Here is a 12,915-nt window from a genome sequence, read left to right as displayed (position 1 = left end):
CCTATTGTGGTCATTTTCAGGACTTTCGTCCCGGATAGAGATTTTGGCACACATCCCACGTTGTTCAATGGGGTCATATTAGTCTAGAACAGTTGAGATATTCTCTGCTAAATGAAGCGCATACAAATCTCTCTCAGGTCCTGTACTAAATAGAAAAAGGCCATGTATTGAAGGCACACAACAATTATGATACAAGGCTGCCCTCCTGTGACGAATCTGGGAAATGCCATGTGCATTTATTGGCGATTTGTGTTTTAACCTACCAAGTAAAAAGTCATTTAGGCATACATGCCTTGCCTTGAAGTGGGAAAAAATAAGTGCAGGAACTCTAATTTTCCAACATATGACATTTGTGCGGTGAAAAACAACATCAAGACTTTAGGATGTGTTGGTTCAAAAACTATATTAATTTAATCATTCTTTCAAGCAATAACCTATAGGCCTATAGGCCACTTTTTTCTAATACACAAAGGGAATACTGAAAAACCATTAAAACAACATGAACCAGACCAGTGTGATAGCCTACTTGTAGGCCTAACAATAGACTGGGCTAAAGGCCCTAGAACCTTGAAGCAACATTAAAGAGTTTTTCGTACCTTAATATAATGTTTCCAAAATCATTTCGGCGGTTCATCAACTCATAACAAGGTTAACAGCACTTCTGCATTCACTTTGCTGCCCTCTATCGGCTATAACTGCACTATGTAACTTTACCAGTTCGGGTAGCGTACCTGTGGTTTGATGAAAACATGCAACATATGGTGGATAAACAAATAGCGTGCGTGCGTGCAAAAGAGGAAAAGTGCTTTAGTGTTGCTTTAAAGAAACCTTTGGGCTAAAGGCCCAGATGAAAAAAACTGTGAAATAGGCTGTAGCCTACTTGTTACATTGATTTTAATTAACAATAACAACTGGCCATGAACAGAGATTCAAGGTCAAAAGTAAGAACAAGGGAGTAAGTGTGACTGTAAGTGTTCTTTCTATTGCTATTTTGGCCATGGGCATACATTTAATGAAAAATTACTTTGACTTTGGGAGTAGGCTACATATTTGTGATGGTAGCCTACATGGTACACCCTATTTCACACAATACACACAATATTGAATAGGCTACCACACACACACACACACACACACACACACACACACACACACACATGCTACCTCACTGGATATTGTTGGGGGTATTTCTATGTACTCTTACATGAAATGTATTTGTGAATGCATATGTATGCATGCATATGAATGTGAACATGGAGACGTATTTCATGAGTTATTTGAATACATTATGACACCACTGCATTGTTTGTGTATATTTTTATATTTATATTTTATTTTGTCTATTTTATAGAAAGCACAAAAGTAATTAGTTCCTTGATACAGCATTATCAATACCTTATCAGTCACAATCACAAACACAGTCTCACACACGTACACACACACGTACACACACACACACACACACACACACACACACACACACACACACACACACACACACACATCTGATCTCTTCCTCTCTAGTCGCTCTGCTGCATGTATCCATTCCTCGCCACCATTCTCTCAATCTTCTCCAGCAGCTCTGCCACCTGCTTGTCTCTGTGCTTACCATGGCCCAGAACATGGTACCTGCCCCCACACCTCCCCACTAGCCACTGGAGGTCCCCGTTCCTGAGGAGGTGCTGCTGGGGGCTCTCTCCCAGGGCCTCCCCCCAGGTGAGCACCACCAGGCTGTGCCTCCAGGCCTCATCCCCGAGTGCTGCCACCGTGGCCTGCACTGCGTGCCGGTAGGCCCGTGTGACGGACAGGTAGGCCGGTATGATGAGGAGGAACGCGTGGGGCCCGGGCTGAGACTGGGAGATGCTCTGCAGGACGTCCCGGTGCTGTGCTGCCGTTGGGATCCTGCAGGAGCGCCACTTGAGACCGGAAGGTTCCACAAGGCTGACCTTCCTGCCGGCCACCTGCCCCTTCCAGGGCGCCCTGGTGTTGTCCAAGTCCTGGCCCAGGAATATATGGCGAGCTGGGTGCCGTGAAGACCAGGCCTCTCCTAGGAGCACCAACCTCAGTTCTGGGACCCTGGGCACAAGATCCGGTGTGATGTTGAGAGAGCTGTGAGACTGGTGGTAGTCTTCATTGTCATAGTCACTGTCGCTCTCATCCTCTCCCTCGCTGTTTGCGCTTACTGTGACTCCCAGTCTGGCTCCAGGATGACTCTTGGTCCTGTTGGCCTGTGCCTGCCTCACATGACTAGCCTCCGATCGTCTCTCTGTGCCCAGCTGTGTCTCCTCACTTGAGTCATTACAGGCATCCATCTCTCCTCCGTGGCCCGAGATGAGCTCCTCTAGTCGATTTTTCATGTCTGTGAGTTTGTGGATGAGCTCATTTTCTCTTCTCTCCATCTCTGTGCCATTCATTTGATTGATATTCTCCTCTTCCTCGTCCTCCTCATCACTGTCCTTCTCCTTCAGTCCTCCATTCTCTTTTCTCTCTCTCCACTCATTCAGTACATCTTCCAGAGTTTTTTCTGTGTGGCTCAGCTCTTGCTCTGTCCTCTCTAGCTCTGCTGCATTCCTGCTCCATCCTCTGCCCCCCATGGCCTTAGACTTACTCACTAGCCTGAGCTCTGTGTTGTACAGGTATTTCTCCCACTGCTCTAACTCCAGAACCTTCTTTTTCATGTCCTGCTCCTGGTCTCTTAAGTTCTTTTCTCTGCTGTCAATCTCAATTTGTTTCTTCTCCACCTGCTGTCTGACCCCCAGAACATTTTCCTGTGATTCATTCATACTTTCAGTTCCTGCATCAAGATCATTTTTCTGTTTGAGCTGCCCTTGTCTATGAACTTCTTCCTTCTTGACCAGATGTTGATATTTTTCCACTTCATTCTCTTTAATGCTGATGAGGTCTTCTCTGCTGCTCAGTTGTTTTTCTAGTTCTTGTAGTTCTAATTCTTTTTCCGTCATCTTCCGCCCCCTTTCCTCGAGGTTTTGCCGTTGTCTTTCAAGGTCTTGTGACCTGTTGGCCTGATTTTGCTCCTGGCAAACCAGTGCCAGTTCCTGTTTCTGCACCTCACTTTCTCTTTTCTCAAAATCTTCCTCTTTCTTCAGTAGATGCTGTTCCCGTACGCCAGTCTTTTTGTTTTCGAGGTCAGCAAGTCTCTTCTCGAGATCCTCCTCTTTTTGAATGATGTCTGTTAGCTCTTGTCCGTCCTCCTCCAGTCTCTTAGCCATTGCATTTACCTCCTGCATCTTACCTTTAAGAGCTTCTTCAATTGTAATGAGTTCCTGTTCTCTATTTTCTAGATCATTGGTTCTTTGTTCTAGTTCATATTCTTTGTTGCTAAGCTCGTGCTCACGGAGACCCTCCTGTCTCACCATGTCTTCTTTTTTGCTCTCCAGCTCTTGTAAGCTCTTTTCCAGTGTAACTTGACATCCTTGTATTTCCTTCTCCCTACTCACCAGTGACTGTTCCCTTTCTTGGAGCTCTTGTTCCCTTTTCTGAAGTTCACTTTCCTTTTTATCAATGCTTAGCCTCTGGTTCTCCAGTTCATCCGCTTGATTTCTGAAGTAGAGTTCTTTCTCTTGAAGTTCAGCTTCTTTTTTCTCCAGAATAAAAGCTTGTTTTTCCACATCCTCTTCTTTCATGTTTGATTCATGAAGTTTATTTTCCAGTTGTTTTTCTTTATCCGAAAGGTCTTGTTCTGCACAACTTAGTCGTTGTTCCTGGCTTAAGAGCTGTTGTGATTTTTCCTGTAGTCTCTTTCCTTTCTCAGTAAGGTCCTGATGCTTATCATCAAGTTCCTGGGAAATGCTTTCGCATTTTTCTTCCAGCTGTTTAATGGTTTGCTCTTTTTTGCCCAGTTCATTCTCCCTTCTCTCCAGATTCCCTTCCCTCTTGAGGCATTCCTCCTTGAACTCCTCTTCACGTGTTAGAAATTCAGTTCTACTCATCTCTATCTCCTCTTTGGCAGAGATCAGTTCACGTTTACTGTTCTCAATCTCTTGCTTCTCATTCGTTAGCACCTCATCTGTCTTTCTTAGTTCTTCCTCCCGTTTGTCTGTTTCTTCTCTTTTTCTCTCTAATTCCTGTCGAACTCTCTCCAAGTCTCGATGTGTCTGCTCTGATGTGGATTTTAGGTCTTGATTACCTTTTTCCAAGGTATCCTCTGCGGCTTCAAGTTCATTCCCTCTCTTTTCCAGTTCCTGGGCTTTAACCTTCAGCGCTTGGTCTTTCTCTGTCAGGTCACTCTCCATTTTCTTAAGTGTATGTTGGAAGTTCTCCGTGTCTTTCTCTCTAAGGCTGAGTTCCTCACTTTTCTTTTCAAGCTGACTCTCTTTGCCTTCAACACTGAGTTCCCGTCCACTAATTTTTTGTTCTAGGTGTTTTATTTCTTCCTCTTGCTTTTGTAGTTGAGATTCTTTCTCTTTTATCTCATCCTCTTTTCCCCTCAGGCCTTCGGTTTTCAGTTGATAATTTTCTTGAAGATGCTCCATGTTTTGCTTCTGTTGTCCAAGCTCACACTCCCGTTTCTCCAGGTCTTCCTCTCTCTTTCTTAGGTTATTTTCTTGTTCCGTCAGCTCCACTTCCCGTCTGTTGAGCTCTTCTTTGTCATTCTGCTGCTCCTTCATCTTATTTGTGACCTGAAGTTCGGACATCTTGAGCTCTGCCTCCCTTTTGTCCAGGTCCTTCTCTCTCTCTGTTTTTTTCACCTGCTGCTCAGCCTGCTCCTCGGCTAGCTTCTGTTCGTAGTATCCCTTCATCTCCTTCATCTGGCTCTCCTGTCCCTCGATCTTCTCTCGCATCTTCTCTGCATCTCTGCGCTGTGTCTCGATAGTCAGCCGCAGCTCCGCTGCCTCACGCCGGTGCTCCTGCGCCGCCTCCATGTTCTGGGCCTCCTTCTCTCGCACAGTCTCTCGGCTCTGCTGCAGCAGGTCCTCCAGCTCGACCTGCCTCCTCTCATGGTTGGCCCTCTGGGTCTGGAGGTCCCTCTGGAGGTCCTCGCTCTTCTGCTGGAGTTGCTGGAGCTCTCCCTCCATCTCCTGCCTCCTCTCTTGCAGATCCTCCAGCCGCTTTTGGCTCTCCTTGAGCTGTTGCCGCACCTCCATCAGGTGTTTCTCCACCTCTCGCTTCTCCTCGTCCAGGTGTTTGATGGTGTTGTCTTTTGTCTCCAAGGCTAGCGCCTTTTCTGCCTCTGCACGTTTAGTTTCCTGCTCGTGCTGGGATTTCATCTTCTCCTTTTGCTTATTTGTTCTCTCAATCTCTGCCTTCAGGGCCTCTTCCCTTGCTCTGTGATCCTCTTCCATGTTCTTGATGAGAAGACCGTTCTCGGATTCTTTTCTCTGGAACTCGATCTTGGCATCACTCAACTCTCTCTGGATTTGTTTGACTGTTTTCTGCAGCTGGTCTGCGTCTTTTTCTTTCTCTTGGATTAGTCGTTTCAAAAGAATGATCTGCCCGTCTCTTTCATCAACCTTTCTCTTCATTTCTGCTTCTCTTTTCGTGCTCTGCTCCTTGTGCAAGCGGTGCAGCCCAGAGATCTCCTCTTCTTTCTCACGGAGTGCATTTTCCATGTCTTTTTGTCTTTTCAGACTCTCCGTGTTTCTCTTTCTCTCTCCCTCAATCTCCTTTTCTTTGCTCTGATTCAGTTGTTCAAGCCTTGCGAGCTCTGTGATCTTCTCCTGAATACTGTGTTTCAGTCTGGTCATTTCTTCTTCTCGTTTTGCATCCAGCTCCTTCTGCTTTGACACTCTCTCTGTCTCCTTCTTTGTATTCTGCTGTTCAATCTCTTCCATTTTCTTCTCTTTTTCTTGCAGCTGCCTCTTCATCTCATTCTCTTTGTCCTTTAATCTCTTCTCCATCTCCATCTTCACCTGTGAGACGTCCTCATCACACTTGAGCTTTAAGTCGTCCGCCTCTCTCTGTGCCTGCTCCAGCTTAGCCGCCCATTCCTCTTTCTCTCTCTTCCATGTGCACTCCATGTGTTGCTTCTGTTGCTGCAGGGTCAGGTTCTGTTGCTCCAGCTCCATGGTCTTCACCTGCTGCTCCTCTAACTTTTCCGTTAGCTCATCCACCTCCCGACTCTTGTCCTCCGCCTCCATGACTGCCTCCTGCTTCTCCCGGAAGACACGCTCTCGATCAGCGACCAGCCGGTCGTTCTCCAGTGTCAGGTCCTGGATCTCTCTCTCCTTGTCCTCTGTCAGCCATGTCATCCTGTCCTCCAGCTCACTGATCAAGCTTCTCTGGTCCTCACCTCCCTTTTCAGGGGTGGTCTCCCTCCCAGACTCCTCTTCTCCCCCTCCTCTCGGGCTGTACTTCCCCTTCTCCCTCTTCCGGAGGATGCTCCAGCGGAGGCTCTTGACCTCCCCATCTCGGAGCCTCTTGAGCTCCTTCTCCTGACGATGCAGACGGTCAGTCAGGTCCCGCAACCTCAGGTGGTAGCGTTCGTTCTTGGCACGGCCCAGCTGCTGGATGTCATGCACGAGTGGCGAAAAGGCCTCGCACCGATTGCCCGCCACCATTTTCTCCACCTTGTCCAACAAGTCCGCCACCTGCTTTGATGGTCGCACCGTTGCTGTTGTCGAGGCGGGCGCATCATTGCTAAGAACATGGTAACGGTCACCGCAGCGCTCTACCAGCTGCCGCAGGTGCAGGCCCCCGCTGTTGATGTGCTGCTCGGCCGTCACACCGGGGCGCAGCTTGTCACCGTGAGTGAAGAGGAGCACGGCGTGCCGCCACACGCCCTCCCCCAGCGCCGCCATCTGCTCCTCCAGGCACGACACCTCCGCTGCCCCCACCACCACATCCACCCGCAGCGTCACCAGCACCGCGTGGGGCCCTGGCGGGCACAGCGCCACCCCGGCGATGATCTCACGCTTCACCCTCTCCGGAGTGCCCCCCTCAGGTCCGCCCTCCCAGCCGGGAGTGTCCACCACGGTCAACTTGCGGCCTGCAACCTCAGCTTGGCCCCTGCCACTCTCCTCCGTGGCTGAGCCTGCCTGGAAGAGTGGCTGGCCCAGGAGCGTGTTGGCAGCGGAGGTCTTTCCCGTCTCTCGCTCCCCCAGCAGGAGCAGTCGGAGTTCGGGGAGACGTCGGCCTCCCCTGGGGAACAGCTGCCGGTCCTCCTGGTCCTCAGATGGGGGCTGGTCAACTGTATGGATGAAGAAGGGGATAGGGGGGCCTTAGTTACACAATAGCCGGAGAAGTTACACATAGAACATAGGTGGTTTCAAAAACAGATTTAAAAATATTATTCAAATGCTGATTTAAGTCAATATGACTATATCTGAGTATAGAAGTAAAGGGACACTTCACCGAAGAGAAACTACTCTACGTACTCCACGAGACTGGCTTTGTCATACACAACAAGGCCTGGTAAAAATGCCTGATTGAGTTCTTCTGCATTTTCCATCTTTAGGCAAACTCACATCAACTGCCCAGATGTTTAAATGTTTCCACTTTCACCGATGATTAAACCTCCTGCCTGGCCTGGCCAGTTAAACAGTGCTGCTCATCACTCCTAACATGCAGTTTGCTGTTCAGCTGGTCATGTACAAGCAATGTTTAACAAGTGTTTAAGGTTTAGACATACAGTACTGTAGGCTAGAAACACCTCTCAGACTGAACACATAAGTATGTACATAAGTACACACAGACACACACACACATGCAAACAGCAGCCCTGATACTGGTCCTCTGTGACACACACACACACACACACACGCTCACAGATGCACAAGCACAAACACCCAAACCCACACATGCACACACACACACAGGCGTGTGGTCTACTCACTGCTGAGCACCACCCTGATGCAGCTTCTTTGAACCTACGCATTCATCACAAACATCACACACACACACACACACATGCACGCACATGCACACACACACACAGGCGTGTGGTCTACTCACTGCTGAGCACCACCCTGATGCAGCTTCTTTGAACCTACGCATTCATCACAAACATCACACACACACACACACACATGCACGCACATGCACACACACACACACAGGCGTGTGGTCTACTCATTGCTGAGCACCACCCTGATGCAGCTTCTTTGAACCTACGCATTCATCACAAACATCACACACACACACACACACACACATGCACACACACACACAGGCGTGTGGTCTACTCACTGCTGAGCACCACCCTGATGCAGCTTCTTTGAACCTACGCATTCATCACAAACATCACACACACACACACACACACGCACACATGCACACACACACACAGTCGTGTGGTCTACTCACTGCTGAGCACCACCCTGATGCAGCTTCTTTGAACCTACACATTCATCACAAACATCACGCACACACACACACACACACACACACACACACACACACACACACAGGCGCGTGGTCTACTCACTGCTGAGTGCCGCCCTGATGCAGCTCCTCTGGGCCTGTGCCTCCATCTGCCGCTGCTTCTTCCTCCTCTCCCTGCCCCTCCGCCGGCCCTCGGCCTCCAGGCCCATCAGCAGTGGTGCGGCCCTGGCCTCCAGGTGACCGCCGCCGGCCGCCGCCACCATCTCCTCCAGCTTCACCAGCAGCTCGGCCACCTGCTGCCGGTCGTCGGCCCCGGCGCCAGCGCCGTTACCGGGGGACGAGACCCGGCGCCGGTTCTCCAACGCGTGGCACCTGCCACCGCACCGCTGCAGGAGCTCTCGAAAGGCCTCCCTCTCGGCACGCGGCGACGTCTCCACGCCGGAGGAGTAGTCGGCGGGGCTCTGCTCGTCGCCGCGGGTGACCACCAGCATGGTGCGCTGCCAGGCGCTGTCGTCGGCGCCCAGCATGTCCAGGTGGCGCTTGGCCTGCCGCACGAAGTCGCCCGTGACGGAGGCACGCGAGCGCAGCACGAGCAGGAAGGCGTGCGGGCCGGGCGGGCACAGGGACATGCTCCGCAGGGCCTCACGGGTCACCCAGGCCGGCGTGCCGTTGGCCGAGTAGTACCACTCCCAGCCGGGGGTGTCCACCACCAGGACGCGCCGGCCCATCACGTCCCCTCTCTGTTTGGTGCACTCTTCGGTCCAGCGGTCCACCTCGAAACCCCTCGTGGCGCCCAGAATGGTGTTGCCCGTGGAGCTCTTGCCTGCTCCTCGGCGGCCCAGCAGAACCACTCGCAGCTCAGGGAGGGCGGATCGTCCAGACGGGCTGGACGGCTCTGGGTGGGTGGAGAGAAAGTGAAGTAGATAAGAGCAAGTCCAAGGGAGAAATGTAATAGTATGGTACTACTAATAATACACACATGGGCAATCACTTGAGCTGTGTGTGTGTGTAGATGCTGTAGTAATCATGTGATCATATGTGTCAGCAAGTGTGGAGGAAGGGTAGTAGAGAGAAGATACGGGCACAGAGATTCACATACAAAATGATTTAGATTTCCAACTGCATATTCTTACTATTATCAAACGCATAGAGACAGATGAACAGACAAGCACGCACACACACCAGGCTTGTGCACAATTCCGAATTTTAGAATTTGCCTCCATTCAATTCATGAGTTGGAATTTGAATTGAATTGGCCCCACCCCACAGGAAGTTGAATTGGAATTGGAATTGGAATGACAGGAAGTGGAATTCAATTCATGGCAATTCAAAACAAATTCACATGTCACATAACAGGAAGAATGTGTTGAATCTCACATACATTCAGTTCAGGGAAAATTACATTGGAAATGTAATTGATTACTGTTTTCAATTATAAATTGTGTGTTTGTTGAGATCATATCTGACATTTTGTGAAACTTAATTGTTAAACACTGCAAAAAAGGGTGTCTAAAAACAAGATAAAAACACTAAATCTGAGGTAAAAGCTACTCAAAACAAGTGAAATTTTCTGTCCATGCAGCAAGATAATTTCACTTGACAAGATTTTGTGAATTAAGATAAATAAAAAAAATCTAGCAATAAGCATGTCTACAGAGGTATTTGGAAACTTAACATAAGCTGAAATTGCTGTTTTTAAGATTACTTATAAATATAATTTGTACATCCCCAAAATAAGTAAAATATACTTAATATAAGCATAAAATGCTGGTTGTAAAATGAGGTTACTTACATTTAAACAGCCTCAGATTATATTCCTTTTTTTTGGAAGAATATTTTCTGGACTTTTTGCCTTTATTCAGATAGAACAACGGTGATAGATAGGAAGCGGGTAGGTGAGTGAAAGAGTTGGGGAGAGATTTGGATATGACCGCAGGTGAGATTCGAACCGGGTCCCCGTGGGTAGTTGTACGATTATAAGGTACTAATGCTGTAACCTGTTGCGCCACATTACCACAGCTTGTGACAAGTCTAGATCTTAAATCTTAAATGTCATCTTAAATTAAGTCAAATTTTCTTGTCACTTAATCTTAAAACAAGCTTTATTTTGATGAGAATTTGAGGGAGAGATGTAAAAGATCTAATTTTAACAGTATTTACGTCATTTTAAGATTTCATGCCTATTTGAGACAAAAAAAAGATGTGCTTGATTTAAGATAGTGTAAAGTTGAACACTTTCGTAAAGTAAGAAATTCACGCTTCAAACAATATAAATGATCTAACACTTCTAATCTATTTTTTTATCTTGATAAGAATCAAATAATTTGCAGCGTACCCTTATATTATATATATGAATTGATTTGAATTTCATTGAATTTCAATTCTACTTCCCTTAATTCAAATTCGAATTGTAATTCTGCATCCTGTTTTTGACCTCAATTCAAATTCAATTCAAACTCAAGAATTGAATTGGAATTTAGGAGTCATTCTCAATTCAATTCTGAATTTTGCACAAGCCTGACACACACACACACACACACGCACTGACACACATATGCAGGTCTAGACGTCATACAACTTCAAAAGGTAAGGATGGGTCTTTACTCAGCACAAGACAAAGAGAAAGGAAAAAAACATTGGATCCCTGCTCGATAAGATAAGCAGAGGAGTTCACTTTCATATTCACACAAGAGCAACACTCAGACACAATAGTCTGGCTATAGCGTGCATGTTATCTGCCCTTCATGCTGACAGGGGACATTTTTAGGGAAACACTATGAGTGATGGAAGTCAAACAGGAGACAGTGTCGATCCAAAACATTTTTGTTTGGAGGAAAGCCTCTTAAATTTCAGAGACACTCTTTGATCTGATGAGACACATAGCAATGGACAGGCAAGAGATGACATCCTCACCGACAGTGTTTCTGAGCCAGCAATTACTCAAACTTGTAATTGAGTTGTTCTACACTGAGTTGTGTGGACAAAGCTAACAGAACAAATTAAGTTCCTCAGTTTTTTATAGACATAATTGTTTTAGTCCATCCACAGCAGACACATGATGATTTGCCTATAGAACAGTAATATAGCTATGAGTGTAACTGCATGGGCATTTACTTGTAAACTTTTCTGATGTTGCCATATCCCAATACTTAGACATCTGTTGCAGGAATATGAAAAGTTTACACTCATGAACTGTGCAATACAATGTAGTATTAATTCCAAGAGTTGAGGTAGGCCTGAACGAGGGCTTACTAACAATCATCACACACAGGCGAAAACAGCAGTCTGTACTTTCTCTTTCTCTCTTTCCTGCCTTCTCTCTTTATGTTTGAGTTCTTTTTCCCTTTTACGTTTCATTTCTATGCGTCCATCTCTTTCTAACGCTCCCCTATTCCCTTTCTGTCTCTCTTTTTTTCCACACCTTCCTCTCTTACAATCCACTCCAGTCTGTTTTCCTCCCATCTCTCTCCCAAAGTCAAGCAGTTCATCTGTTACCCCGCCCCCACCTCTCTCACGCGCGCGCTTTCTCTCTCTCTCTCATTGGTGATGTTAGCAGTTTTTGTGCAACTCACCTCCTCTGCTAGGACTCTTCGGCTCACTTCCCTCCATCTTTCCACCTCCTCCTCTTCCTCGTTTCCTCTCCTCTTTTGTCTTGCTGCTCAACGTTCTCCTTATCACTATCTTTTAACCTTTAATCTGTCATCGGTCCTCTCTGCTATCTGTTGGCCGATTGTTTCTCGGCGTCGGCAGCAGCTCTGCAGGCTTCGCCACTTCCTGTCTGCCGTGGAGCTCAGAACGTGGAAGTGCTGGATGGTCATGTGACTTGAACCTGCGGTTTTACTTGCACTAAGTCATACAAGCCTAGTAGGCCACACACACACTCATATGATTGGTGTGTTGTTGCACATTTGTCATAGTACAATATCCTGTGTAAGATTTCACAAGCAACTTGGCACCTCCATCGTTGTCTGTGAGAGTCTCTGTGTGTGTGTGTGTGTGTGTGTGTGTGTGTGTGTGTGTGTGTGTGTGTGTGTGTGTGTGTGTGTGAGAGAGAGAGTGACCTGCGAGGCATGTTTAAGTGAAGGTTACGAGACATTTGTGCAACATTTTTTGAACTGAACACAAGCTTGTGTGCACATATTCAGGCACACAAACGCACACGCACACACACACACACACACACACACACACACACACACACACACACACATACATAGTGAAGCAGGAAGTGTGAGGCCAGTGTTGCCTGTGTGGTGTTGCAACACAGGCAACGGAAGCATAAAGCTGTGGTTTGGGTGCTACAATATAACACTGGCCACCTATGCCATCACACCAGACAGAGAGGAGACATGTAAACACAGCACAATGACATGCTACTGATATTCACTATTCTCTCTCTCTCTCTCTCTCTCTCTCTCTCTCACACACACACACACACACACACACACACACACACACACACAACAACGACAGTCAGTAGTGCGACATAAAAACACCTGTGCCTCGTTACTGCCCTCCATAGGCCAGTAGATCCTTTCTCACATATGCTACACGTAATGTATTCATTCATTTTGAATTCCAATTTGTGTTTATGGCTAAAGAGCACACAATGGTTTATGGTTAAAGAGCACAGAATGT

At 47.2% G+C, this 12,915-nt stretch overlaps 1 protein-coding gene across 1 annotated transcript; it reads right to left on the bottom strand.

The window, feature by feature from the left end:
* Positions 1-1,283: 1,283 nt before the first annotated feature.
* On the bottom strand, positions 1,284-12,034 carry si:dkey-185m8.2 (trichohyalin). Its single transcript, XM_062516341.1, has 3 exons — positions 11,850-12,034; positions 8,381-9,172; positions 1,284-7,144 (listed from the first exon to the last, which is right to left on the bottom strand). Exons 1-3 carry the CDS (start codon positions 11,884-11,886, stop codon positions 1,521-1,523), a joined length of 6,453 nt encoding a protein of 2,150 aa, XP_062372325.1. The 5' UTR covers positions 11,887-12,034; the 3' UTR covers positions 1,284-1,520.
* Positions 12,035-12,915: the final 881 nt, after the last annotated feature.

Source organism: Sardina pilchardus, chromosome 16 (assembly GCF_963854185.1).
Source record: "Sardina pilchardus chromosome 16, fSarPil1.1, whole genome shotgun sequence".
Lineage (NCBI taxonomy): Eukaryota > Metazoa > Chordata > Actinopteri > Clupeiformes > Clupeidae > Sardina > Sardina pilchardus.
The sequence above is the reverse complement of the archived record's forward strand: the minus strand, read 5'-3'. Positions and strand labels throughout refer to the sequence as shown.